Source organism: Rhincodon typus, chromosome 5 (assembly GCF_021869965.1).
Source record: "Rhincodon typus isolate 14 chromosome 5, sRhiTyp1.1, whole genome shotgun sequence".
NCBI lineage: Eukaryota > Metazoa > Chordata > Chondrichthyes > Orectolobiformes > Rhincodontidae > Rhincodon > Rhincodon typus.
In genome coordinates this window covers 82,668,552-82,693,526 of record NC_063336.1, presented here as the reverse complement: position 1 = coordinate 82,693,526, position 24,975 = coordinate 82,668,552, and the positions used below count along the sequence as shown (strand labels likewise).

At 42.4% G+C, this 24,975-nt stretch overlaps 1 protein-coding gene across 1 annotated transcript in view; it reads right to left on the bottom strand.

The window, feature by feature from the left end:
• Positions 1-997: 997 nt before the first annotated feature.
• Positions 998-24,975, bottom strand: part of LOC109917058 (collagen alpha-1(XXI) chain-like) — a 107,736-nt gene continuing 83,758 nt past the window's right edge. The window contains exons 7-8 of the mRNA XM_048597079.1: positions 22,469-22,546; positions 998-2,131 (exon numbers count right to left, since the gene is read on the bottom strand). Coding sequence (XP_048453036.1) covers positions 1,944-2,131; positions 22,469-22,546 — 266 coding nt within the window. The 3' untranslated portion in view covers positions 998-1,943. The remainder of the gene's footprint in view (positions 2,132-22,468; positions 22,547-24,975) is intronic.

Sequence of the window (24,975 nt, the reverse complement as noted above, 5' to 3'; positions counted from 1 at the left end):
TCTCTGCGTGAAGAAGTTACCCTTCAGGTCTTTTTTAAATCTTTTCACTCTCACCTTAAACCTACACCCTCTAGTTTTGGATTCCCTCAACCTAGGAAAAAGATCTTGGCTATTCACCCTATCCATGCCTCTCATGTCTTCACAAACCTCTGTAAGGTCACCGCTCAGCCTCCAGTGCTCCAGGGAAAAAAAGCCCCATTAGGCCATTTCAGAGGCCAGTTAGGGATGGGCAATAAACACTGCCTTAATCAGTGACACCCTCATCCTGTGAATGAATAAAAATCAAAAACATCTGCCATATTTTGGCAGCCATTGAGATGCTCAAGAATGAGTAGAAACAATACAATAATTTTACTGATACTTATTTTTCATTACCATATTTTTAAAAGCAAGAATGCAGCTGTTCCTAGGTCTTCCAATAAGCATTAATTAAACTGCTATAAAAATTTCTGGTAGTCAGCAGAGGATAAAAAGTTTTCCATTGTAGTTTTCGTGCCTTTGTGTTCACAGATAATAAACTGTATCTTGAAGCTAGTTTCCACTAATCGTGAAAATGATAAATTGACAGATGTATTTGCAGCAAATTGAGATGTCTGGACAATTAATTATAATCCTAGACCCTATTGAAAACTACCATAGAAACAAATGATATATGGGCTAATTTTAAGATAGATAAACCATTTTGTGGTTTTGTGTAACTAAATTGTAGACTAATATTTATTGTTCACCAACTCAGTTGCAATGGTGGAATCATTTCTCTCCAAACAAGGTTCTTGGCAAAAGTTCCATGGAAACAGTACCAGCATACAAAATCACGATAAATACAGTAAATTTTAAATGGTAACAAAGCAGCCCAATAAAAGTAAATCCTAGTTGAACTATATTTTGATGTTTAGTTTCAAAACATACAAAATTAATTTTTAGTAAGGCTTTACAAATGTACAGAAAAACAGCAAATAAAGATAGGGTAAATGAGGACAATTTCCAAAACAGAAGATGGCATTACTGGACTTTAATATTTTTAGAAGTCACTAAAGCATAAACTACAAATGAAAATAATTAAATTGTGATTTTATTAAACTTGAACAACTGCTTGATCATACAGAACCTGAACATTGCTGAAAAGAGAGACATGTTGTTGAAGCTATTCATACTGCATTTATCAAGACAAAAGCATTAATGTTAAATTTTATATGATCACAACAATTTATACCACAGGGATAAAAGGGTATTGATTGGCTAGTAGACTTTGATGGCAATACTTTGGCCACACAGAATCAACTTGCCAACCAATAACCAGCTTTTACACCTCTTGCATCAATTGTTGTGATTGTTTCAGATTTGACTTTTGTTACATTGAATGCAAGGTGAAAATTTGACAATGTGATATCTTTTCTGTTTTTAGTAAGTATCTCAGACAGAGGACATAGACAATTTTGTAAAGAAGTTACAGAATTAATTTGTTCAAACATCTTTACAACGTTTGATACCTGTTGCAGTATTAACTTAACTGTTTCAATTTTCTAAAATATGTAATAGTGCAGTACATCACACTAAAGAAATTATCAAGATTTTAAAAAAACAACAGATACTAGCAAATCAAAGCATGTTGTACAGCAAACTCACTAATACACGCTACAATATCTGACCTCTCCATCTTTAAGCATAGCGTTAAATAACAAATACAAACGATGTAAATGATACAAAAAGTAGAGTAAAAACTAGTATTGTATATGTAACTATAGACCTCTTTTAAACAGTCGACAGTCTTATTTTAGAAATGCCTAAGTAAAAGTTGTTTGACAAAGCAGAACATGGGTACTCTCATGTAAATTATCCTGAGACTTCTTTTAAGATTTTAAATATAATAAGCACCAGACTTAGTTATATCCATCATAAACTCATTCCAAGTTCATTCATACAATACAGTTGATGATACAGCTTCAATAGTTTGGTCCTTTTCTAAAGGGATCTCTTCCTCCAATTGTTCCATAACACAGAGACGGATGACATATCCCAGGTGGACCTGGAGGCCCAGGCCTTCCCGATTTTCCAGGATTTCCAGCCTTTCCAGGTGCACCAGGCTTTCCTGGATATCCTTCTTTACTAATTCCAGGTAAGCCCATAGATCCTGAAGAAAATGAAAAGATAATTTAGAATTGCTCCACCAAACAGCAGCCTACATGAGGTAGAAATGTGTATTTTAATGTTGTAAATAAAGAATCTGAATGTTCTGGTAATTATCAATTATTTATCTGTATTCAGATTGGCTGCCATGTTGCCTACTGCAGGTGTTCTGCCTTAAACTTGACACGAATTCAAACAAAGTGATAAGAATATTCTTTTCTAATTCATTTATAATTTCACTCAAAATGCCTATGCAGAAGCCTGTTCAGCATGTTTATAACACTTATAACACTGGTTAACACACAATATTTTCTTTCCATCAGAAGGTCATTCTTCATGTTATAAGTTCCTGTTGTGCAACTGATGTGGAAATTGTGAAGGTGGACTGAAATTATAAATAGACTTTCTGCCAGGCTACTGCACATGGAATTGGAAATTAGTGTACTACTGTACATATTCATTAATTCATGAATTTTACAACTTGGCTGGGTATAAATTTCAGTATCATCTTGAGTTTCTGCTTTATTTATATAGATATGTGTATTACAAATCCTTGAGTAGGTTTTTATTTGCTTCTGGCTGTTGTAATAAATAGGACTTCAGCAAGGCGCTTGATGAGGTTCCATATGGTAGACTGGCTAGCAAGGTTCGATCACATGGAATCCAGGGAGAGCTAGCCATTTGGATACAAAATTGGCTTGAAGGTAGGAGACAGAGGGAGTGGTGGAGGGTTAGTTTTTGGATTGGAGGCCTGTGGCCAGTGGTGTGATGCAAGGATTGGTGCTGGGTCCACTGCTCTTTGTCATTTATATAAATGATCTGAATGTGAATATAGGAGGTATGGTTATTAAGTTTGCAGATGACACCAAAATTAATGGTGTTGTGGATAGCGAAGAAGGTTATCTCAGAGTACAACAGGACCTTGATCAGATGGGCAGAGGAGTGGTGGATGGAGTTTCATTCAGATAAATGTGAGATGGTGCATTTTGGTAAGGCAAATCAGAGCAGGACTTATATACTTAATGGTAGGGTGCTGGGGAGTGCTGCCAAACAAAGAGACTTTGGGGTGCAGGTTCATTGTTCCTTGAAAGTGGAATTGCAGGTAGACAGGGTAGAAAAGGAGGCATTTGGTACGCATGCCTTTACTGATTAGTGCATTGAGTATAGGAGTTGAGATGTTATGTTGCAGGTGTACAGGACATTGGTCAGGTTACTTTTGGAATACTGTGTTCAATTCTGGTCTCCTTGCTATAGGAAGGATGTTGTGAAACTTGAAAGGGTTCAAAGGAGGTTTACAAGGATGTTGCCAGGGTTGGAGGGTTTGAGCTATAGGGAGAGGCTGAATTGGCTGGGACTCTTTTTCCCTGGAGCATTGGAGGCTGAGGGGTTTACAATATCATGAGGGGCACGCATACGGTGAATAGTCAAGGCCTTTTTCTCAGGTTAGGGGAGTTCAAAATTAGAGGGCATAGGTTTAAGGTGAGAGGAGAAAGATTGAAAAGGGACCTAAGGGGCAACTTTTTCACACAGAGGTTGGTGCCTATATGAAATGAGCTGCCAGAGGAAGTGGTGGAGGCAGGTATGATTACAATATTTAAAAGTCATCTGGATGGGTACACTAATAGGAAGAGGCGAGAGGGCTATGGCCAAATTCTGGCAAATGGGACAAGATTAATTTAGGATATTTGGTTGACATGGACGAGTTGGATCAAAGGGTCTATTTCCATGCCGTACAACTCTATGACCAGACCTAAGACAGCATAAGAACAGTGTCGCTACTTAATTACATAACAAAAAGCTACTGCCACAGATTGGTTAACCACATTAGCTATTAGCCACATATAGGCACAAATGCACACTATTGTCAGATAGAGCCAGTTTCTTCAATCATATTGTGTTCTATGTATTTGTTTAAATGAAATACTACACTCATCCAGTGACTGCAACAAATATCAGTAAGGAGAAAATCCTATATAAATTATGTTGGCAGGATTGCAATTGCAGTGATAAATTCCATCTGTACACTCCATAAAAATGGCTTCTTGTAATTATGGCCCTAAATAATGAAATATTTTGAAAAGGGGATTCATTATGTTTTATATCAAAGGCAACTCCACTGTAAGTTAAATAAACAAAATATATAAAAATTTGGGACCACCACTTAAGCATGTTTGAAACTTGTTTACATAGCATTGACCATATACTTCATAATACATTGTATTAAGTTTGCAATAAATATCGGAAACAAAAACAGCAGAAGCAACTTATAAATCAACTTTAACTTTTCAGCTTCTTTTAATTCACTTGTAGGAAGTGGGTGTCACTGGCTGGACAGTATTTAATAATACCCATCCCTAGTTGCCCTTGAGAAGATAGTGTTAAGCCGCCTTCTTGAACCAATGCAGTCCTTGTGCTGTAGGTTGACTGACAATACCTTTAGGGAGGGAACCGAAAGCAGGGATGCTTGTGGATATGGTGCCAATCAAGCGGGCTGCTTTATCCTGGATTGTGTCAAGCTGTTTGAGGTGTTGTTGGAGCTGCACCCATCATGGCAAGTGGGTGACAACTCCTGACTTATGCCTTAGAGATGGTGGACAGCCTCTGGGGAGTCAGGAGGTGATTTATATTCCTCGCTTCTGACCTGCTCTTGTAGACACTGTGTTTATGTGGCAAATCCAGTTGAGATTCTAGTCAATGGTAACCCCCAGGATGTTCACAGTGCAGGATTCAGTAATGGTAACACCACTAAATGTCAAAGGGTGGTGGTTAGATTGTGTCTTATTGGAGGTGGTCATTACCTGGCATTTGTGTGGTGCAAATATTAATTGCCACTTGTCAGTCCAAGCCTGGACGTTTTCGAGATCTTCTTGCATTTAAATATACACTGCTTCAGTATCTGGGAATCATGAATGATGCTAAACATTGTGCAAACATTGGCAAACATCCCTACTTCTGACCTTATGATGGGGAGAAGGTCATTGATGAAGCAGCTGAAGATGGTTGAGCCTAGGACACTATCCTGAGGAACTCCTACCGACATGTCCTGGAGCTGACTGACCTCCAACAAGCACAACTATCTTCCTCTGTGCCAGGTCTGACTTCAACAAGTAGATTCCCATTGATTCCAGTTTTGCTAGGGCTCGTGGATTCCACACTCAGGTCCCAGAACATTAGTTGAGCTTCTGGATTAAGAGTCTTGCGATAATAGCACTAGGCCATCACCTCCCCTAAATATATGTTGTTCACTTTAATGAAAAGCTGTAATGTATTACAGATCATCTATATTTACTGATGCCTGTGGGTTTTCAGTATTACAATGTTCTCTCTAACTAGGCATGCTTGTGTAGGCTACATCCTACTTGACTCGTTGTTTCCAACGGGAATGTTGTCATGGTGATCATTGACATGACTTGTACGTAAATGCATTGTTGCTGCTTTTCACCACTCCCTCTTTACAATGACTGCTCTCTAAATCTCTGTTGTCATTTTACATGCAAAGAGCACAATGTCAATATCAATGCAAATAGCACGGCCAACATCCACTCCTAGCCCATCTAAAGGGCAGCATACTTCTACTGTGCATTTGCTGCTGTGTTACATTACATCGCAAGAACATTGATCTAAACTGTTCATATAAATCCAGTCCCCAACACCTCATCTTTACCATGGACGTCCAGTCCCTACATACTTGCATTCCCCATGCAGATGGCCTAAAGACCCTCCGCTTCTTCCTGACCGCAGGCCCGACCAGTCGCCCTCCACTGACACCCTTATCCGCTTAGCTGAACTCGTCCTCACCCTTAACAACTTCTCCTTCCATTCCTCCCACTTCCTACAGACAAAGGGGGTGGCCATGGGTACCCGCATGGGCCCAAGCTATGCCTGCCTCTTTGTAGGGTACATGGAACAATCCCTCTTCCAAAGCTACACTGGCCCTATCCCCCACCTCTTCCTCCGTTACATCGATGACTGTATCAGCGCCGCCTCATGCTCCCACGAGGAGCTTGAACAATTCATCCACTTCACAAACACCTTCCACCCCAAACTTAAGTTCAACTGGACCATCTCTGATACCTCTCTCCCCTTCCTGGACCTCTCTATTTCCATCTCTGGCAACCACCTGGAAATCGATATCCATTTCAAGCCTACCGACTCCCACAGCTACCTAGAGTACACCTCCTCTCACCCACCTTCCTGCAAAAAGGCATCCCCTATTCCCAATTCCTTCGCCTCCACCGCATCTGCACCTGAGACGAGGCATTCCAGATATCCTCGTTTTTCAAGGACCACAACTTCCCCTCCACAGTGGCTGAAAGCATCCTCGACCGTGTCTCTTGCATTTCCCGCAACTCATCCCTCACACCCCCTCCCTGCAATAATAACCAAAACAGAATCTCCCTCGTCCTCAAGCACCACCCCACCATCCTCCGACACTTCCGCCATCTGCAATCCGACCCAAAGACATTTTTCCCTCCCCACCCTTATCTGCTTTCCGTAGGGACCACTCTCTCCATGACTCCCTTGTCCGCTCCACACTCCCCATCAGCCCCGGCACTTTTCCCTGCAACCGCAGGAAGTGCTACACCCGCCCCTACACCTCCCCCCTCATCCCCATCCCAGGCCCTAAGAAGACCTTCCACATCAAACAGATGTTCACCTGCACATCTGCTAATGTGGTATACTGTATCCGCTGTTCCCGTTGTGGCCTCCTCTACATCAGAAAACCAAGCGAAGGCTTGGGGACCGCTTTGCGGAACACCTACGCTCGGTTCTCACCAAACAATTGCACCTCCCAGTCATGAACCATTTCAACTCCCCCTCCTGCTCCTCGGATGACATGTCCATCCTGGGCCTCCTGCAGAAGCTTGCAGGAACAGCATCTCATATTTCGCTTGGGAACCCTGCAGCCCAATGGTATCAAAGTGGACTTCACAAGCTTCAAAATCTCCCCTCCTCCGACTGCATCCCAAAACCAGCCCAGCTCGTACCCGCCTCCCTAACCTGTTCTCCCACCTTTCCACTCCTCCCACCTCAAGCCCCACCCCCATCTCCTACCTACTAGCCTCATCTCGCCTCCTTGACCTGTCCGTCCTCCCTGGACTGACCTATCCCCTCCCTAACTCCCCACCTGCACTCACCTTTACTGGCTCCAACCCCGCCTCCTTGACCTGTCTGTCTCCTCTCCACCTATCTTCTCCTTTATCCATCTTCTATTCGCCTCCCCCTTTCTCCCTATTTATTTCAGAATCCCCTTCCCCTCCCCCATTTCTGAAGAAGGTCTAGCTCCGAAACGTCAGCTTTCCTGCTCCTCAGATGCTGCTTGGCCTGTTGTGTTCATCCAGCTCTACACCTTGTTGTCTCAGATTCTCCAGCATCGGCAGTTCATACTATCTCTATATAAATCCGCAGTTATGTTTCCATTGGAATAAGTTGGTTTTGGAGTAATTACTTCCTCCAAATGATAATTCCTATTCATATACTACATTCATTACTGGAGTTTTATCACTGGAGTTTTGTATTCTTATCTATATACATATCACAAATGGGCTGTGGATATTTTGGACAGATGATGACTAGAAACCATACTAGTGCAAACTAATGGACATAGGCTGGGATTAAATCCTCCGAGCACTAAATGTTGTGGCAGGTGACTTTAGGAGTGATTAATACCCCATCCATACCAGCACGAAAGCTCAATAGATCAAGAACCGATTAGTTATGGATAGAGTCATAGTGTTGTGCAGCACAAAACAGACTCTTTGGTCCAACTCGTCCAGGCTGACCAGGTATCCTAAATTAATTTAGTCCCATTTGTCCGCATTTGGCCCATATTCCTCTAAACCCTTTCCGTTTATGTTCCCATCCAGATAAGTTCACCCCTTATAGAGGTTTATAAAATCAAGAGGGGCATGGATAGGGTGGACAGCCAAATGTTTATCCCAGGTTAAGGGAGTCCAAAACTAGAGGGCACAGCTTTAAGGTGAGAGGGAAAAGATATAAAAGGGACCTAAGGGGCATTTTTTTCCTGCAGAGGGCTGTGCAAGTATGGAATGAGCTGCCAGAGGAAGTGGTGGAGGCTGGTACGATTACAACATTTACCAAGTGCTATCCACTGAGCTTCTAATCCATTCAGAGGCCTTGCCTCATCTGAGGCTGCTGGCCAATCAGGGAGTGGATGGGTGTTATGGAATTTTGGGTGTGCAGCCATGAACATCTGTACCAGTGAGCAGGTAAGTTTCCTTATGGGGAATTGTGGGGACAGTAGGGTGAGATTGTTGAAGGCAGGGTGGGGTTTTGACTTTTTGAAGCTACATCCCTATTCCAATCCTTGCTCACTGGCAGGCAAGTAGACCTGGTTTCCCTATCAGGAAAACAGTTATTTTTCTTGTCTGCCACGAAGGCAGGTAATCAGGCTAATAGTGGGCTGAGGCCCTTTAATTGCCCCTCCCCAATCCCATGGGACTGTCTGTCCTTTCAAGTCTGGCAGGTGACACACCATTGTTCTGACATCCTCACATTCCAACCATTTAATCTGAACCACCAACATCTTTTCTCCATCAACACTCTACACCCACTACCCCCAAACCCTCCCCCCAAAGTATAGGATAAATTTTATGCCCTTTAGACTTCACTTCAGCTCTAGAATCGAAACATTAGTTTGCTCTCTTTCCATGCCGTCTGACCCCCTTTGATCTCCAGCATTGGGTGTTTTCAACCTCTTATGTCAGTCTTTATCAAAAGCTTTCTGTAAATCTACATATACTACATCCAATGGTTCTCCCTTAACTGTTCTACTAGTTATGTCTTCAAAAACTCCAGTAGGTTTGTTGAACACAATTTCCTTGTCGTAAATCCATGCTGACTTTGTATAAAGCTAACGGCATTTTATGTATCTGACACTTTCCTTCCTTTCCTTAAATATAATAGATTCCAGCATTTTCCCTATTACAGATGTTAGGCTAATTGGTCTGGAATTCTCAATTTTCTCCCTCTATTTTTAAACAGTGGGGTTACATTTGTCACCTTTCAATCTGAAAGGACTGCTACAGAAACTAAGTAGTTTAGAAGATGACAACTTATGGATCCACTATGGCCACCTCCTTTAGTATCCTGACATGTAGATTATCAAGCCCTGAAATTTATTTGCTTTCAGTGTCATCAATTCTTCCAGCAATTGTTTTTTTACTAGTACTAATTTCCTCCAATTCCTTCTTTCCAAGACCCTTGCTTCCATAGCACTTCTGAAAAGGTTTTTGCATCTTCTTTTGTGAAGGCAGGACAAAAGTATCTGTTTAATTTCTCTGCCACTTGCTTCTTAAGACCATAAAAATATGAAGAGGAGTAGTCCATTGAGATTGCTCTGCCATTCAATAGGATCATGGCTGATCTGACAACATTCCTCATGTCCATTTTCCTGTATTTTTCCCCATAATCCTGGATGTCCCCTGCTGATCCTTATTGTTCTGTATTATCAATTCTCCCAATTCAGACCATAAGTAGCCTGTATTTGTCTTCACTAATCTTGTTACATATTTATAGAAACTCTTACAGTCCGCTTTAATGTTCCTTGTAAGTTTACTCTCCACTCTACTTTTTACCCTCTTAATCGACCTCATGGTCCTTTTCTGAATTTTAAACAGTTCCCAATCCCTAAGCTTGCTTTTTTTGTTAGCAACATTATATAACACCTCTTTGGATCTATTACAGCAAACTTTATTTTAACCAGCACCTTGTGAACTGGAACTCTAGATAAACCGGTAAAAATTATCCATCTGAAACACTGAAAGTTTGCTGCATTATCATGTTCGCTGGGATGCCCAAGTAGTCAGGTGACAGTGCAGGTGGCTCTCTGCCAGTAAGTTTTATTTTAGGCAAAGTTGCATTATCGTTTATGTGATTTGTGCTGTAAAAGTATAACAGTGGTGTGTATACACCTGCATTATGTTTCTATTATTTAGTGTGTGTTTATACGTTGATAATTTGATCAACTGGTACACTCCTGGTCCCATAGGTGCCAGTTAATCAAAAGTTTGCTGTTCTATGCTTGACTTGATTTGCCAACCATGTCATAACTGCTGCAGTGTGTGCATTTGTTTTTTAACAATTAATCATTGCCTTTCCACTGAGCACATTTGCACTACGCTTTCTGAATGCATGCTTTCAATTGATGTATTCTCATCAACCCTCAATTCTGCCTTGTATTTACATTTGATCAATCCCAGGATAGCAGAACCATCTGTTTCAGTGACACGCAATACACCATCAACACTTTTTCCTTTGTGTATCCCTTGTATTTGGGCTGTTTCTAGTTGTCGAATCTCAGCTCACCCTTATGCTATTAGTGTGACATGGTTTGGTTTTGATTTATTCATGGGATGCGGCCATCACTGGCAAGACCAGCTCTTATTACTCATCCCTAATTGTCCAGAATCTAGTTAAGAGCTAACCAAATTGCTGTGAGCTTAAAGTCACACGTAGGCCAGACCAGGTAAGGACAGCAGATTTCCTTCCCTAAAAGACATTAGTGATCCAGATGGGGTTTTAAAAGGGATCAACATGGTCACCATTCGGCCAGTTTTTGTTTTAAATTCCAAATTTTTATTGAATTCAAATTTCACTCTAATGTTGACACATTCAGTTTCAGAACATTTTACTCTGAACAATTATTTTCTTCCAAATTTCCAAGATTGATATTCTGGTATAGTCTGAGCAAGATGATGTTACTCTGTGCTCCAGTTTCAATCTTCACCTACAGGTTTATTGTCATGAATTTGTTTCTCATCCTGTTCCTAATGTGAATGATTGATTGCATAGATTTCTTCCCTCCTGTGAGTTGTTAATCCAGAATTTTCATGTAGTTCCTCAGTTTATGTCAACTGCAATCTCATTATCTTCCAGCGTATAAATGACTGATGCAGTTTTAGTATCTTTTCCTATTCATTCACTCAGTTGTTCTTGCTCTGGTGGCTTATCTATCACTTTCTTGCTTTGTTCTGAACATCTTTTCCCAGTGATTGGCCTCTCCATAAGCTCTGCAGATTGATTCCTATGCAGGACATTTCCTTCTGTCTGAACTTATGTGGTTATCCACAGCTCCTGCATGTTTTTCTCTCTGCTTGGTGTACATTTTTTTAATATTTGTTTTATGCTGCCATTTCCTTGGTTTAATTGAATGCAAGCAGTTTGGGTAGTCAGTATCTTCAACCTTTATGCTTCTGGCTTCACATGCTCCAGCAGTATCTACAGCTTGCTATATTGTAGGTTATCCTTTCTAATTAGTCTCTTTCTATCTTTTAGAATATGCAAAAACCCCAAATTAATTGATCTATCAGCCATTCAGATGTATACTTAAACTTTCACTTACTGGTTGCACTTTTCAGTCTTGTTATGAACTTATAGAGTCATTGAGTCATACAGCACGGAAACAGACACTTCAGTCCAACCAGTCCATGCTGAACATAATCCCAAACTAAACTAGTCCCACCTCCCTGCTCCTGGCTCATATTCCTCCAAAAACCTTTCCTGTTCATGTACTTACCCGAATGTCTTTTAAACATTGTAACTGTGCCCACATCCACCACTTCCTTAGGAAGTTCATTTCACATGTGAACTACCCTTTGTGTAAAACAAAATGCCCATTATATCTGTTTTAAATCTTTCTCCTCTCACCTTAAAAATGCTCATTAATGCCCATTATATTTTTTTTAAATCTTTCTCCTCTCACCTTAAAAATGTGCCCCCTAGTCTTGAAATCCTCCATCCTAGGAAAAAAAACATTTACCATTAACCCTATCTATACTCCTCATGATTTTATAAACTTCTATGAGGTCACCTCTCAACCTCCTATGCTCCAGTGAAAAAAGTCTCAGTTTATCCAGCATTTCTTTAAAACTCAAACCTTCCATACACGGCAACATCCTGGTAAATCTCTTCTGAACCCTCTCCAACTTAATAATACCCTTCCTATAATTGGGCAAAGGATATTATTAAACTGGAGAGGGTTCAGAAGATATTTACCAGGATGTTGCTGTTTATAGTTCTGCCTATATTCTGCTTGAGGTCTTGAAATTCACATCTGTATATCCCGGTAATTTGATTTTGACTGGAAATGGCTTGTGAAAAATTATGTCTGGGTTCTGCTGTCCTCTTCAGCCAGTTCTCAACTGTTAAATAAATTTATTTCAATATATCCTGCTCACAGAAGCATATAACTGGCTCTCATTTCAGCACTGGTATTGCTTTATGTGACTACTTGCAAAGTCAACTTGCAGTTTTTTGCTTAAATTTCATAAATGCCCGCGTGACTGACTACTGTCTTTTTTTGCAGGATTCATCAGCGTTTCTTCTGGCACTAACATGGGTCAATTCATCAAGTTAAATTTAAAACGCTTTTTGTTTATTCATGCAGTATTGCTGTGATATAGAATCCCTACAATGTGGAAGCAGGACATTCAGCACATCGAGCCCACACCAACCCTCCCAAGAGCATCCCACCCAGACCCACCCCATTTCTGTAACCCTGCATTTCCCATGGCTAATCCATCTAGCCTGCACATCTACAGACACTATGGGCAATTAGCATGGCCAATCCACCTAACCTGAACATCTTTGGGGTATGGGAGGAAACCAGAGTATCGGGAGGAAACCCACACAGACAAGAGGAGAATGTGCATACTCCACACAGGCAGTCACCGAAGGGTAGAGAGGTGACCTTATAGAAGTTTATAAAATCATGAGAAGTATAGATAGGGTTAATGGTAGATTTTTTTTCCCTAGGGTAGAGGATGCCTGGCGCTATGAAGCAGCAGTGTTAACCACTGAGCCATGTAAACTGAGAAGACTTCTGTGATGTTTGAATAAATACACTTCAAACTTAAGGAAATGAGACTTCCACCTTGTTCAATTCTACATACTGCTGGTACAAAAGAAACATCTGATGAGACTATACCAGTGTGATTCATACTGGTTCTCTTACATATCCAGGTACAGCTGTGAAAATGTACTCTATTGAAACACGCACACGACTTTTGTTTCTAGCTGTAACATCTAAAAATACATATGGAAAATGCAATGGGAACCATGGCTAGGATCTGAATATTCAAGGTTATTTGACATTTAGGAGGCAAAAAAGAAAAGGAGGTCGGGTAATAAAGAATGGGATCAGTACAATAGTGAGCACGGATCTTTGATCAGGAAAACAAGATATAGAATCAGAATTTGCTGGAAAGGCTCTGCGGAGAGAAATCAGCGTTAACGTTTTGGGTTCAGTGACCTTCCCTCAGAACTGATGGTAGCTAGGAAAAAGTTGGTTTCAAAGCAGAAGATAGGGTGGGGGGAGGGATTAAGGAGTAAATGATAGCTGGAGAGGGAGCCCAAAGAGGGAGAAGAACAATTGCACAGACAAAGGAATGGATAATGATTAGCATGGGAGAATGGATAGCTGTTAGTGGACAGTAAGGAGGTGACAGGAAATGAAATGTGAAAGAGGTGAGGGAATGGAAACTTGCAAGTTAATGAAGTTTTCATTTCTTCAAGACACCCTAAATTGTTTGACAGCAATTAATAGAAAAGTGAGTCAATTTGCAAAATCTTGGCTCCGCAAAAGCAACAGTGTGGTGATCAGATAATCTGTGAAAGATAAATGTTGGTAAGAACACAGGGAGATGTACTCTACTTTTCTTCAAATAATCCCAATTTATGTCCACGTAAAACAGCAGACAAGGGACTGGTATCTGATGTGAAACAAAAGAAACTCTGGCGTAACACACAATCAGTACGGCACTGAAGAGTCAGCTAGGTTCATCTATGTACACTGGAAAGGGAGTTGAATCCACGACCTTCTGACTCAGGTGAGAGCACTGAAGGGACAGTAAAGAAATGAGAGAAAGGAAGAGAAAGAAATGGAGAAAAAATCTTCAGAAGGAGGATAGGTGGAGAAAATTTAAATTTTGGTTACAAAAATCAGTTAATGCTTCGAATGGGGAAGGGATTGGTCGTGCAATGTAGAAATAGAAGATGGAAAGACTAGATTCTGCAATCCAAAAACTACACTTGGTAGATGGGGATAATGTTGTTCAGCTTGCTTAGTGTGTGGGGAGTAGGGGTTATGGCAGGGGCAGTGATGATGGTATATAATTGCTGCTTCATTTATGAAGGTTGGCTCCAAATACCTGAGTACTTATTAATGTAAAACAAAAAATAAGGAACTACGGATGCAGAAATCTAAAACCAAAACAGAAATAGGTGGAGATAGTGAGAAAAGAGATCAGTTCGAGACTGGTGAGTTGGGAAAAGGAGCAAGTCAAACAGTCAGGAACAAAGCAGGGAATCATGTAAGACTGATAAATCAAACTGCATTTATTTCAATGCAAGAGGCCTAACAGGTAAAGCAGATGAACTCAGGGCATGGTTGGGAACATGGGACTGAGATATCATAGTGATTACAGAGACGTGGCTCAGGGATGGACAGGACTGGTAGCTTAATGTTCCAGGGTATACATGTTATAGGAACAATAGAAAGGGGGGTTGGGGGTGGCAAGAGAGGAGGGGGAGTGGTGTTTTTGATTAGGGATAACATTACAGCTGTACTTAGGGAGGATATTCCTAGGAGTACATCCAGGGAAGTTATTTGGGTCAAACTGGGAAATAAGAAAGGGATAATCACCTTATTGGGATTGTACTATAGACCCCTCAATGGTCAATGGGAAATTGAGAAGCAAATCTGTAGGGAGGTCTCTAAGAGTCACCCTAGAATAATAGGGTGGTAATGGTAGGGGATTTTAAATTTCCACACATAGCCTGGGACTGCCATAGTGTTAGAGGCTTGGACAGAGAGGAATTTGTCAAGTGTGTATGAGAAAATTTTCTGATTCAGTACATGCATGTATCTACTAGAGAAGGAGCAAAACTTGATCTACTCCTGGGAAATAAGGCTGGGCAGGCGACTAACGTGTCAGAGGGGGCCAGTGATCATAATTTTAAAATAGTGATGGAAAAGGATAGACCAGATCTAAAAGTTAAAACTCTAAATTGGAGTAAGGCCAATTTTGACGGTATTAGGCAAGAACTTTCAAAAGTTGATTTGGGGCAGATATTCGCAGGTAAAGGAACGGCTGGAAAATGAGAATCCGGAGAAAGTATGTTCTTGATAGGGTGAAGGGCAAAGCTGGTAGGTGTGGGGAATGCTGGATGACTAGAGAAATTGATGTTTTGGTCAGGAGAAAGAAGGAAGCATATGTCAGGTACAGACAGCAGGGATCAAGTGAATTCCTAGAAGAGTATAAAGACAGTAGGAGTATACATATGAAGGAAATCAGGAAGACAAAAAGAAGATGAGATAGATTTGGAAATGAGGGTTAAGGAGAATCCAAAGGGATTCTACAAATACATTAAGGACAAAACAGTAACCAGAGAGAGAATAGGGCTCTTTAAAGATCAGCAAGGCTGCCTATGTATGGAACCGCAGGAGATGGCAGAGATAAGTGAGTATTTTGCATCAGTGTTTACTGTGGAGAAGAATACAGGAGACATAGAATGTAGGGAAATAAATAGTGACGTCTTGAAAGATGTCTGCATTACAGAGGAGGAGTTGCTGGATGTCTTAAAATGCATAAAGGTGATAAATCCCCGGGACCTTATTAGGTGCACCCAGAACTATGTGGGAGGCTAGGGAAGTGATTGCTGGGTCTTTTGTTGAGATATTTGTATCATCGACAGCCACAGGTGATATGCCAGGAGACTGCAGGTTGGCTAATGTGGTTCCACTATTTAAGAAAGGAGTTAAGGAAAAGCCAGGAAACTACAGACCGGTGAGCCTGATGTCAGTGGTGGGCAAGTTGTTGGAGGGGTTCCTGAGGGACAAGATTTACATATATCTGGAAAGGCAAGGACTGATTAGGGATAGTCAACAGGGCTATGTGCATGGGTAATTGTGTCTCACTAATTTAATGGAGTTTTTTGAAGTAACAAAGAGGATTGATGAAGGCAGAACAGTAGATGTGATCTATGGGGACTTCAGTAAGGCATTGGACAAGGTTCTCCATGGTAGACTGGTTAGCAAAGTTAGATCACATGGAATACAGGGAGAACTAGCCATTTGGAGACAGAACTAGCTCGAAGGTAGGTGACAGAGAGTGGTGATAGAGGTTTGCTTTTCAGACTGGAGGCCTGTGACCAGCAGTTTGTCACAAGGATCGGTGCTGGATTGACTGCTTTCCGTCATTTATAAATGATTTGGATGTGAACATAGGAGGTATGGTTAGTAAGTCTGCAGATGACACCAAAATTGCTGGTGTGGTGAACAGTGAAGCAAGTCATTTCAGAGTACAATGGGTTCTTGTTCAGATGGGCCGGTAGGCTGAGGACTGGCAGATGGATTTTAATTTAGATAAGTGTGAGGTACAGCATTTTGGAAAGGCAAATCAGGACAGGACTTATATATTTAATGGTAAGGTCCTGGGCAGTGTTGCTGGACAAGAGACCTTGGAGTCGAGGTTCATAGTTCCTTGAAATAGAGTGGCAGGTAGGCAGGGTTTTGAAGGAGGTGTTTTGGTATGCTTGTCTTTATTGGTCAGTGCATTGAGTATAGGAGTTGGGAGTTCATATTGCAGCTGTACAGGACATTGGTTAGGTCACTTTTGGAATACTGCATTCAATTCTGGTCTCCCTGCTATAGGAAGGATGTTGTGAAACTTGAAAGAGTTCAGAAAAGATTTACAAGGATGTTGCCACAGTTGGAGGGTTTGAGCTTTAGGGAGAGGCTGAAAAGACTGGGGCGACTTTCCCTGTGGCGTTGAAGGCTGAGCAGTGACCTTATAGAGGTTTAAAAATCATAACGGGCATGGAAAGGGTGAATAGCCAAGGTCTTTTCCTCATGGTGGGGGAGTCCAGAACGAGAGGGCATAGGTTTAATGTGACTGGGGAAGGATTTAAAAGGGACCTAAGGGGCAACTTCTTCGCAGAATGGGTGGTGCGTATATGGGATGACCTGCCAGAGGAAGTGGTGGAGGCTGGTATAATTAAAAGATTTAAAAGGCATCTGGATGGGTATATGAATAGGAAGGGTTTAGAAGGATATGGGTCAAATGCTAGCAAATTGGACGAGATTAATTTAGGGTATCTGGTTGGCAAGGACAAGTTGGACAGAAGAGTCTGTTACCCTGCTGTGCAGCTCTACGACTCTAACTTCAGCGTGTCTGGCAGCATAGTTATGACAAATAGAGACTGTGCTTCCTTAGCATGATATATCAATAGTTTCTCCGGCTTCTTTAAAGGATCTGCTGGTGACATCTCAAGGATTCCTTGATTTTCTTCCCATGAGTGCATCTCCCAGGTTACTGGCACAATGTTTTTCAAGGCCAACATGTGCACTTTATTACGGAAACTCTCAACTATGGGTTTTTTAGTCTGGTCTATTCCAGTGCTCTCCTGAATAACCTTGTACCTTCTACCTTCCATAAACTTAGGTATATCCAAAACTCGGAACATTATTGATATAGTTCCAACCTCTATTTAAAACAATTTGTGGATCCTGACCCTGAAAGAGTCCTGTCTCCTGCATGACCATCCCAGAGGCAGCCAATTAATATACTTATTTATGTGTTTCAGGAGTCGCATCCAATTCAGAGCTTTGGGTAGGCTGAAGTGGTTGGAGGATCAATTAGGGTGTTCAAGGCTTTGAATAGGTAGTCGCACTAAGTGAGATGTGCACTGTTGATGTAGCATGGAGACTGTGTGAGTGCACCACAAGATAGAGGTGCTCTCTTAAGGCTTCAAGAGATGATATAAGTATAGTTACACATTGTTGCTGGGGTGTTATTGTCAGTATGTCCTGCAGCTATAGCAATTTGTTAAATAACAGAGGTAAAATACTGGTTAGACAGTATGTGGTCTCAACTGCATCTCCTGCATTTCTCACACTTCTGCCCCCTCCCCTCAACAACAAGGATAGAATCCCCCTGGTCCTCACATACCACCCGACCAACGTCCGAATCTAACACATCATCCTCCACCGTTTTCGCCACCTGCAATCAGACCCCATCACCAATGAAATATTCCCCTCCCCACCCCTGTCTGCTTTCCATAGGGACCACGTTCTCTGCACCTCCCTCGTCCGCTCCACACTCCCCACCAACTCCACCACACCTGGTACATTTCCCTGCAACCGCAGGAAGTGATACACCTGCCCCTATGCCTCCCCTCTCATCTCCATCTAAGGCCCTAAACAATCAATCATTCTGTATACAACGGGGATTCACCTGTATGTCTTCTAACCTGGCAAACTGCATTAGTTGCCCCCGATGTGGTCTCCTCTACATCGGAGAGACAAAGCGCAGACTTAGTGACCGATTTGCGGAGCATCTGCGCTCTAAATGCTCCAATCAACACCACCTCCCGGTTGCCAGCCATTTCAACTCCCCCTCCCGCTCCCTTGGCGACATATCCATCCTGGGCATCCTCCAATGTCACAATGAGGCCACACGAAAATTGGAGGACAATACCTTATATTCCGCCTCAGGAGCTTACAGCCCAATGGCCTCAACATAGAATTCACTAGCTTCAAAATCTCTGCACCCCTGGCCTCATCCCATGTCCAGCCATCCCTCTCATCCTTGCCTCCCTGACCTGACACAACCTGTCCATCTTCCTTTTCACCTATCTGCCCTACCCTTCCCATTGACCAGTCTCCATGATCTGCACCCACCTATCACCACCCCACCTACCTTCCCCTAGCCCTATCCCCCTCCCTCTATTTATTTCTGAGCTCCTTACCCCTCCCCAGTCCTGACCCAGAATGCAGACTTTCCTGCTTGTCTGATGCTGCCTGACCTGCTGTGTTCCTCCAGCTCCACACTGTATCGACTCTGACTTCCAGCATCTGCAGTTCTTGCTATCTCCTCTGGTCATATACATTTCTGGTCAGAGCTTTATTTACACTCCTCAGTCCACAAATTCCCAATAAATTGATTACTTGTTCCTCCTATATAGTATATATTATTTATTTTTATAGACAAACAGCCAGTCAGGTGCTTGCACAATTACCTCTCAATTAACACATCACCATCACCTGACCCCTAGTTTTATTTGGTCTCAGGCAGATCCTTTCAGAGATATTTTCTAATCAACCTATTCAGAGACATTATTACACACCTCTGGAGCGGGTGGGACTTGAATCCAAGCCTCTTGGCTCCAATGTAGGGACATTACTCGGAGGAGACACCACAAACGGCTGTCAAAATCATGAACCAATCATCCACCACTTGCCCACTCTCTATAGCTTGGTGGGATTTGAAACTGGGTCAGACCCTATTGGATTATAACACGATATATATATTTCTAGCAGCTGTGGCTCAGGAGCTGGGATGAGGATAAGGTAAAATTTAAAGGAAGCTTCTCTAGTTCTTCTGGGATAGTAGGAACTGCAGATGCTGGAGAATCCGAGTCAACAAGGTGCAGGGCTGGATGAACACAGCAGGCCAAGCAGCATCATAGGAGCAGAGAGGCTGACGTTTCAGGCCTAGACCCTTCATCAGAAAAGGGGGAGGGGAAGGGGGTTCTGAAATAAATAGGGAGAGAGTGGGAGGCGGATAGAAGAGGGACAGAGGAGAGGAAACAAACAGGTCGAAGAGGCGGGGATGGAGCCAGTAAAGGTGAGTGTAGGTGGGGAGTTAGGAAGGGGATAGGTCAGTCCAGGGAGGACGGACAGGTCAAGGGGGCGGGATGAGGTTGGTCGGTAGGAGATGGAGGTACGGCTTGAGGTGGGAGGAGGGGATAGGTGGGAGGAAGAACAGGTTAGGGAGGCAGGGACGAGTTGGACTGGTTTTGGGATGCGGTGGGGGGAGGGGAGATTTTGAAACTTGTGAAATCCACATTGATACCATTGGGCTGCAGGGTTCCCAAGCGGAATATGAGTTGCTGTTCCTGCAACCTTCGGGTGGCATCGTTGTGGCACTGCAGGAGGCCCAGGATGGACATGTCGTCTGAGGAATGGGAGGGGGAGTTGAAATGGTTCGCGACTGGGAGGTGCAGTTGTTTATTGCGAACCGAGCGTAGGTGTTCTGCAAAGCGGTCCCCGAGCCTCCGCTTGGTTTCCCTGATGTAGAGAAAGCCACACCGGGTACAGCGGATGCAGTATACCACATTGGCAGATGTGCAGGTGAACATCTGCTTGATGTGGAAAGTCTTCTTGGGGCCTGGGATGGGGGTGAGGGAGGAGGTATGGGGGCAGGTGTAGCACTTCCTGCGGTTGCAGGGAAAAGTGCCGGGTGTGGTGGAGCTGGAGGGGAGTGTGGAGCGGACAAGGGAGTCACGGAGAGAGTGGTCCCTCCGGAAAGCAGATAAGGGTGGGGAGGGAAAGATGTCTTTGGTGGTGGGGTCGGATTGCAGATGGCGGAAGTGTCGGAGGATGATGCGTTGGATCCGGAGGTTGGTGGGGTGGTACGTGAGGACGAGGGGGATTCTTTTTTGGTTCTTATTGCGTGGACGGGGTGTGAGGGATGAGGTGCGGGAGATGTGGGAGACACGGTTGAGGGCGTTCTCGACCACCGAGGCGGGGAAGTTACGGTCCTTGAAAAACGAGGACAACTGAGATGTACGGGAGTGGAATGCCTCATCCTGGGAGCAGATGCGGCGGAGGCGAAGGAATTGGGAATAGGGGATAGCATTTTTGCAGGAAGGTGGGTGGGAGGCGGAGTATTCTAGGTAGCTGTGGGAGTCGGCCCTCTCTCCCCTTCCTGGACCTCTCTGTGAACAATCCCTCTTCCGTACCTACACCGGCCCTAAACCCCACCTCTTCCTCCGTTACATTGATGACTGTATCGGCGCCGCCTCTTGCTCCCACGAGGAGCTCGAACAGTTTATCCACTTCACTAACACCTTCCACCCCAATCTTAAGTTTACCTGGACCATCTCTAACACCTCTCTCCCCTTCCTGGACCTCTCTGTCTCCATATCGGGCAACCACCTAGAAACCGATATTCATTTCAAGCCCACCGACTCCCACAGCTACCTAGAATACTCCTCCTCCCACCCACCTTCCTCTCCACCTATCCTCTCGTCTATCCCTCTTCTATCCGCCTCCCACTCTCTCCCTATTTATTTCAGAACCCCCTTCCTCTCCCCCTTTTCTGATGAAGGGTCTAGGCCCGAAACGTCAGCCTCTCTGCTCCTATGATGCTGCTTGGCCTGCTGTGTTCATCCAGCCCTGCACCTTGTTGTCTCTAGTTCTTCTGGCTTGCCTTTTGGAGGCTGCCTATTGGCATCTCCTGCCAATTTGTTTCAAGTAGGTTTTTAATTGATCTTAACCAGTTATTTGCAGCTCCTGGGAAAGTAGCCAGTGGTGGTCAGTCCCTACCTCTAGCAAGATTGTTCACACGTGGAATCAAAATGCAACTTTTCCAAATTCCCTTCTTCCTGTCTCGAAAGCTCTAAGATTCCATCTTTTGATGCTCACATCCTAAACTGCACTCATCAATACTCACTGACATATTGAATCCTGGTTGAGCAGCACCACTATTTTAAAACTCCCAGTCTTTTTTTCAAATACCTGCAAGATATCATCCCTCCTGATCTCTGTATGATTCTCCAGCTACATAATCCTCTGAAACCTCTTGCTCCTCCAGGTCTGGCATCTTCCACACACTCAATTTTAATTGCACTGATAGTCTTGCAATATTTACTACATTTAAAAATGATAGTAAGTCTTCACTTAAGGTTAGTGTTGTGTTCCTGAAAATCACAACCTTAAGTAAAATGGCTTTAAATAAAACAAAAACAGAAATTGCTGGAGAAACTCAGCAGGTCTGGCAGCAGCTGTGGAACGAAAGCAATCTCAATGTCTCAGGTTTTTGTCTTAGATTTCTTTGTTTTTGTTTAGGATTTAAGTCAATCACAGCTTCCAAATAAAACCAATGTAAAGGCTGTAGTATGGTTTTGTAGAATCGGGCTCACCAGGACGTAAAACAATTAAAACATTATAGCTTTAAAATTTAATTTTTTTACTAAATACAAATATTGATAAATTAACTTTTAAAATGTATAATAAGAACAATGATAAATTGGGAGGTCAGTTGTCTCATTTGACTGTATGGCTGGTTTTACACAAGACATTTGAGCCCAAGTTAAAAGAAACATCAGGAATGAATAACTTGTGTTCATTTACTCCCACTTCCCAAATCATTTAAAAATTCCACTGAAAACTTGTGTTGATAAGAAAATGAGTTCTACTTACAAGTCTTCACTGTATTTTTTAATCTGACCATTAATGCTTTAAAATGCTGTTATGTGTTCTTTGTATTCAATGTTCAATAATGAAAACGAAATATACTGTAACATTTTACAGTACCTGATGGTCCTGGTAGGCCTTGCATTCCAGGGGAACCTACTCCTCTATCACCTTTCTCACCTTTCTCACCAGGGAATCCTGTGAAAAAACAATCGTGGATAATAACATCACTAATGGTATAAAAGATTAAAACACTCTGATGTAGCATCTACTACTCCACTACTAATAATAAAAGGCTATACTGAAAATAAAACAATGAAAATACTACATTTACAATAAAGCAATGGAGTCTGTGTGCCTAGAATAAATCAATGACTGTTATGCCTAGAATACAACACTGAATAATACTCTTGCGATGGAATGCTTCACATTGGCTGGATGAGTGTAACTTCAACAACATTCAAGAAGCTTGACATCACCCAGGACCACACAGCCTGCTTGATTGATATCACACTCACAAACATCCACTTCTTCCACCACTGCTGCTCATTAGCAGCGTGTATATCTACAAGATGCACTGCAGAAATACAACAAAGATCCTAAGATAGCACCCTCCAACCCCATGACCTTGACCACTTAGAAGGACAATGACAGCAGATACATAGAAACACCACCACCTGCAAACTCCCCTCCAAGACACTCGTCATCTACACTTGGAAATATAATGTTGTTCCTTTGTTGTCACTGGGTCAAAATCCAAGAATTCGTTCCCTAATAGCATTGCGGGATCAAGAAGGCAGCTCAGCATCACCATCTCAATGACAATTAAGGATGGGCAATAAATGCTGGCCCTGCCAGCAACACCCACGTGCAAATTAAAAAAAAACTTTGCAGAGATCAAAGCAACAGAGACCGATCCTGAAATAAAACAATGAGCACAACATTTTGAATAAAGTAATGAAGACTATATCTAAAAACAATGAACACTGAACTTAAAATAAGGAGTACCACACTGGAAAAAAACAAGGAACACTGTACCTGGAATAAAAGAATGAAAGCCACGGCCAAGATTTTCCCATTAGAAATTAGAGTGGCAGTGAGCAAGTTTCATGGAGTGAACTCTGGAGCAAGTCATCTCACATAATTAGGGTCTTCTCAGCTCATGAATTTTGCAAGCTAGATCTATAATTTACATGGATCATGTGTTCATTAAGATGTGTGGCCTTGCCACTGCCAGATTGGAATGAAAGATGGAGGACTCCTTCAATATTCTCACTAGTGTGGTGGCTCCAGCATGCAAGTGCCTGGCTGGCTCCATGGAAAGCATGGCAGCCTCCTTGGAGACCCAGGTCTAACAGAATGCTCGGTGGCTGCTGGAAATGCACGCTGATCTGGATCATGTTACGCTCAGCATGGATTATAGTATCACATTGACGTTCCTAAAAGATACTCATTCTCGCATCTGATTTTAAGAAGGGGTCCTACACAATCTATCAAGATCCTGTTAAATGGATCTTCAAAATCTGGTGAAGAATTTGAATCAGTTTAGTTCGGTAAGGGTTAAAATTTTCAGTTATATTATCAGTAGTAGTAAAAGCAAATGGGAACCACAGATGTACAAAGGCAGGATAACGAATGAAATATACGGTCAGTCTAAGCTAGGAATTCAGGTGAGAGTATGAGCTACACTATCAACCGGAAATATGAACAATGGCTGTGTATTCTGTGGGACAATAATTAATTGTATGAAGCACCTCAACGATGCACTGCAGGAATTGAATTTGTATTCTTGTAATATTTCTAATAAAGCTTGGAGATGTCTGTATTCTTGCTGAGTTGCAATATGCTGATAAGATTAACTCCCTGCACACATATGATAATAAATGATTGATGATCTGCACTGAAGTCTCCAATGTATTTGTTGAGTTGTGTGAGAACAGAATCTGGCATAGTTGGCTGGATTTTGTGTCAAATCTCCAGAACAGCATTCAGGTGAGTATATTTTAATTTACCATGCATAGTCAGGAAACAGAGCCATATTAGATAGATATGGGTGAGATCTAAAGAATGTGAAGGAAGGCTTAGAACAGGAGGAACTGGGTGAAGAGGTAGAACTGGACTTGTGGGAATAGATAGCCAAAGCTGTGCAGTAGGTCAGACACTCATGAGATGCTAGCAAAGAAGGTCTGTTGAAACTGCACAGATTGGGAAACTTAGACCATGCTGGAGACTGGCTAATGTCTAGAATAAGACATAAGTGCGAGAGAGAAAGCTATCATTTTCTAAAGCCAGCCAGGAGATAGCAGGGATGGGCAGATTTGTTATCCAGTAGCCTAATGGCATTCAGGGCACCACACTGTAGAACAAATGGGTGAACTGCATATGAGTTAATGGACAAAGAGATTGCCAGGGAATGTTATGATTGGTACTGAGGAAGTAGGACCCATAAGAGAAAGAGTTAAATGACTTGTAAGAAGGTTGTGCAAGCAGCTGAATAGATTGAGACAAGAACTTAGGGATCAGCAGATCATACATGACAAGGCAGGAGCAGAACAGGTTGAAGTATCTAGTGTAGAAAGTGAGAATTTGTGCCAAAATGGAAGGGACCTTATGATGTCATCATAATA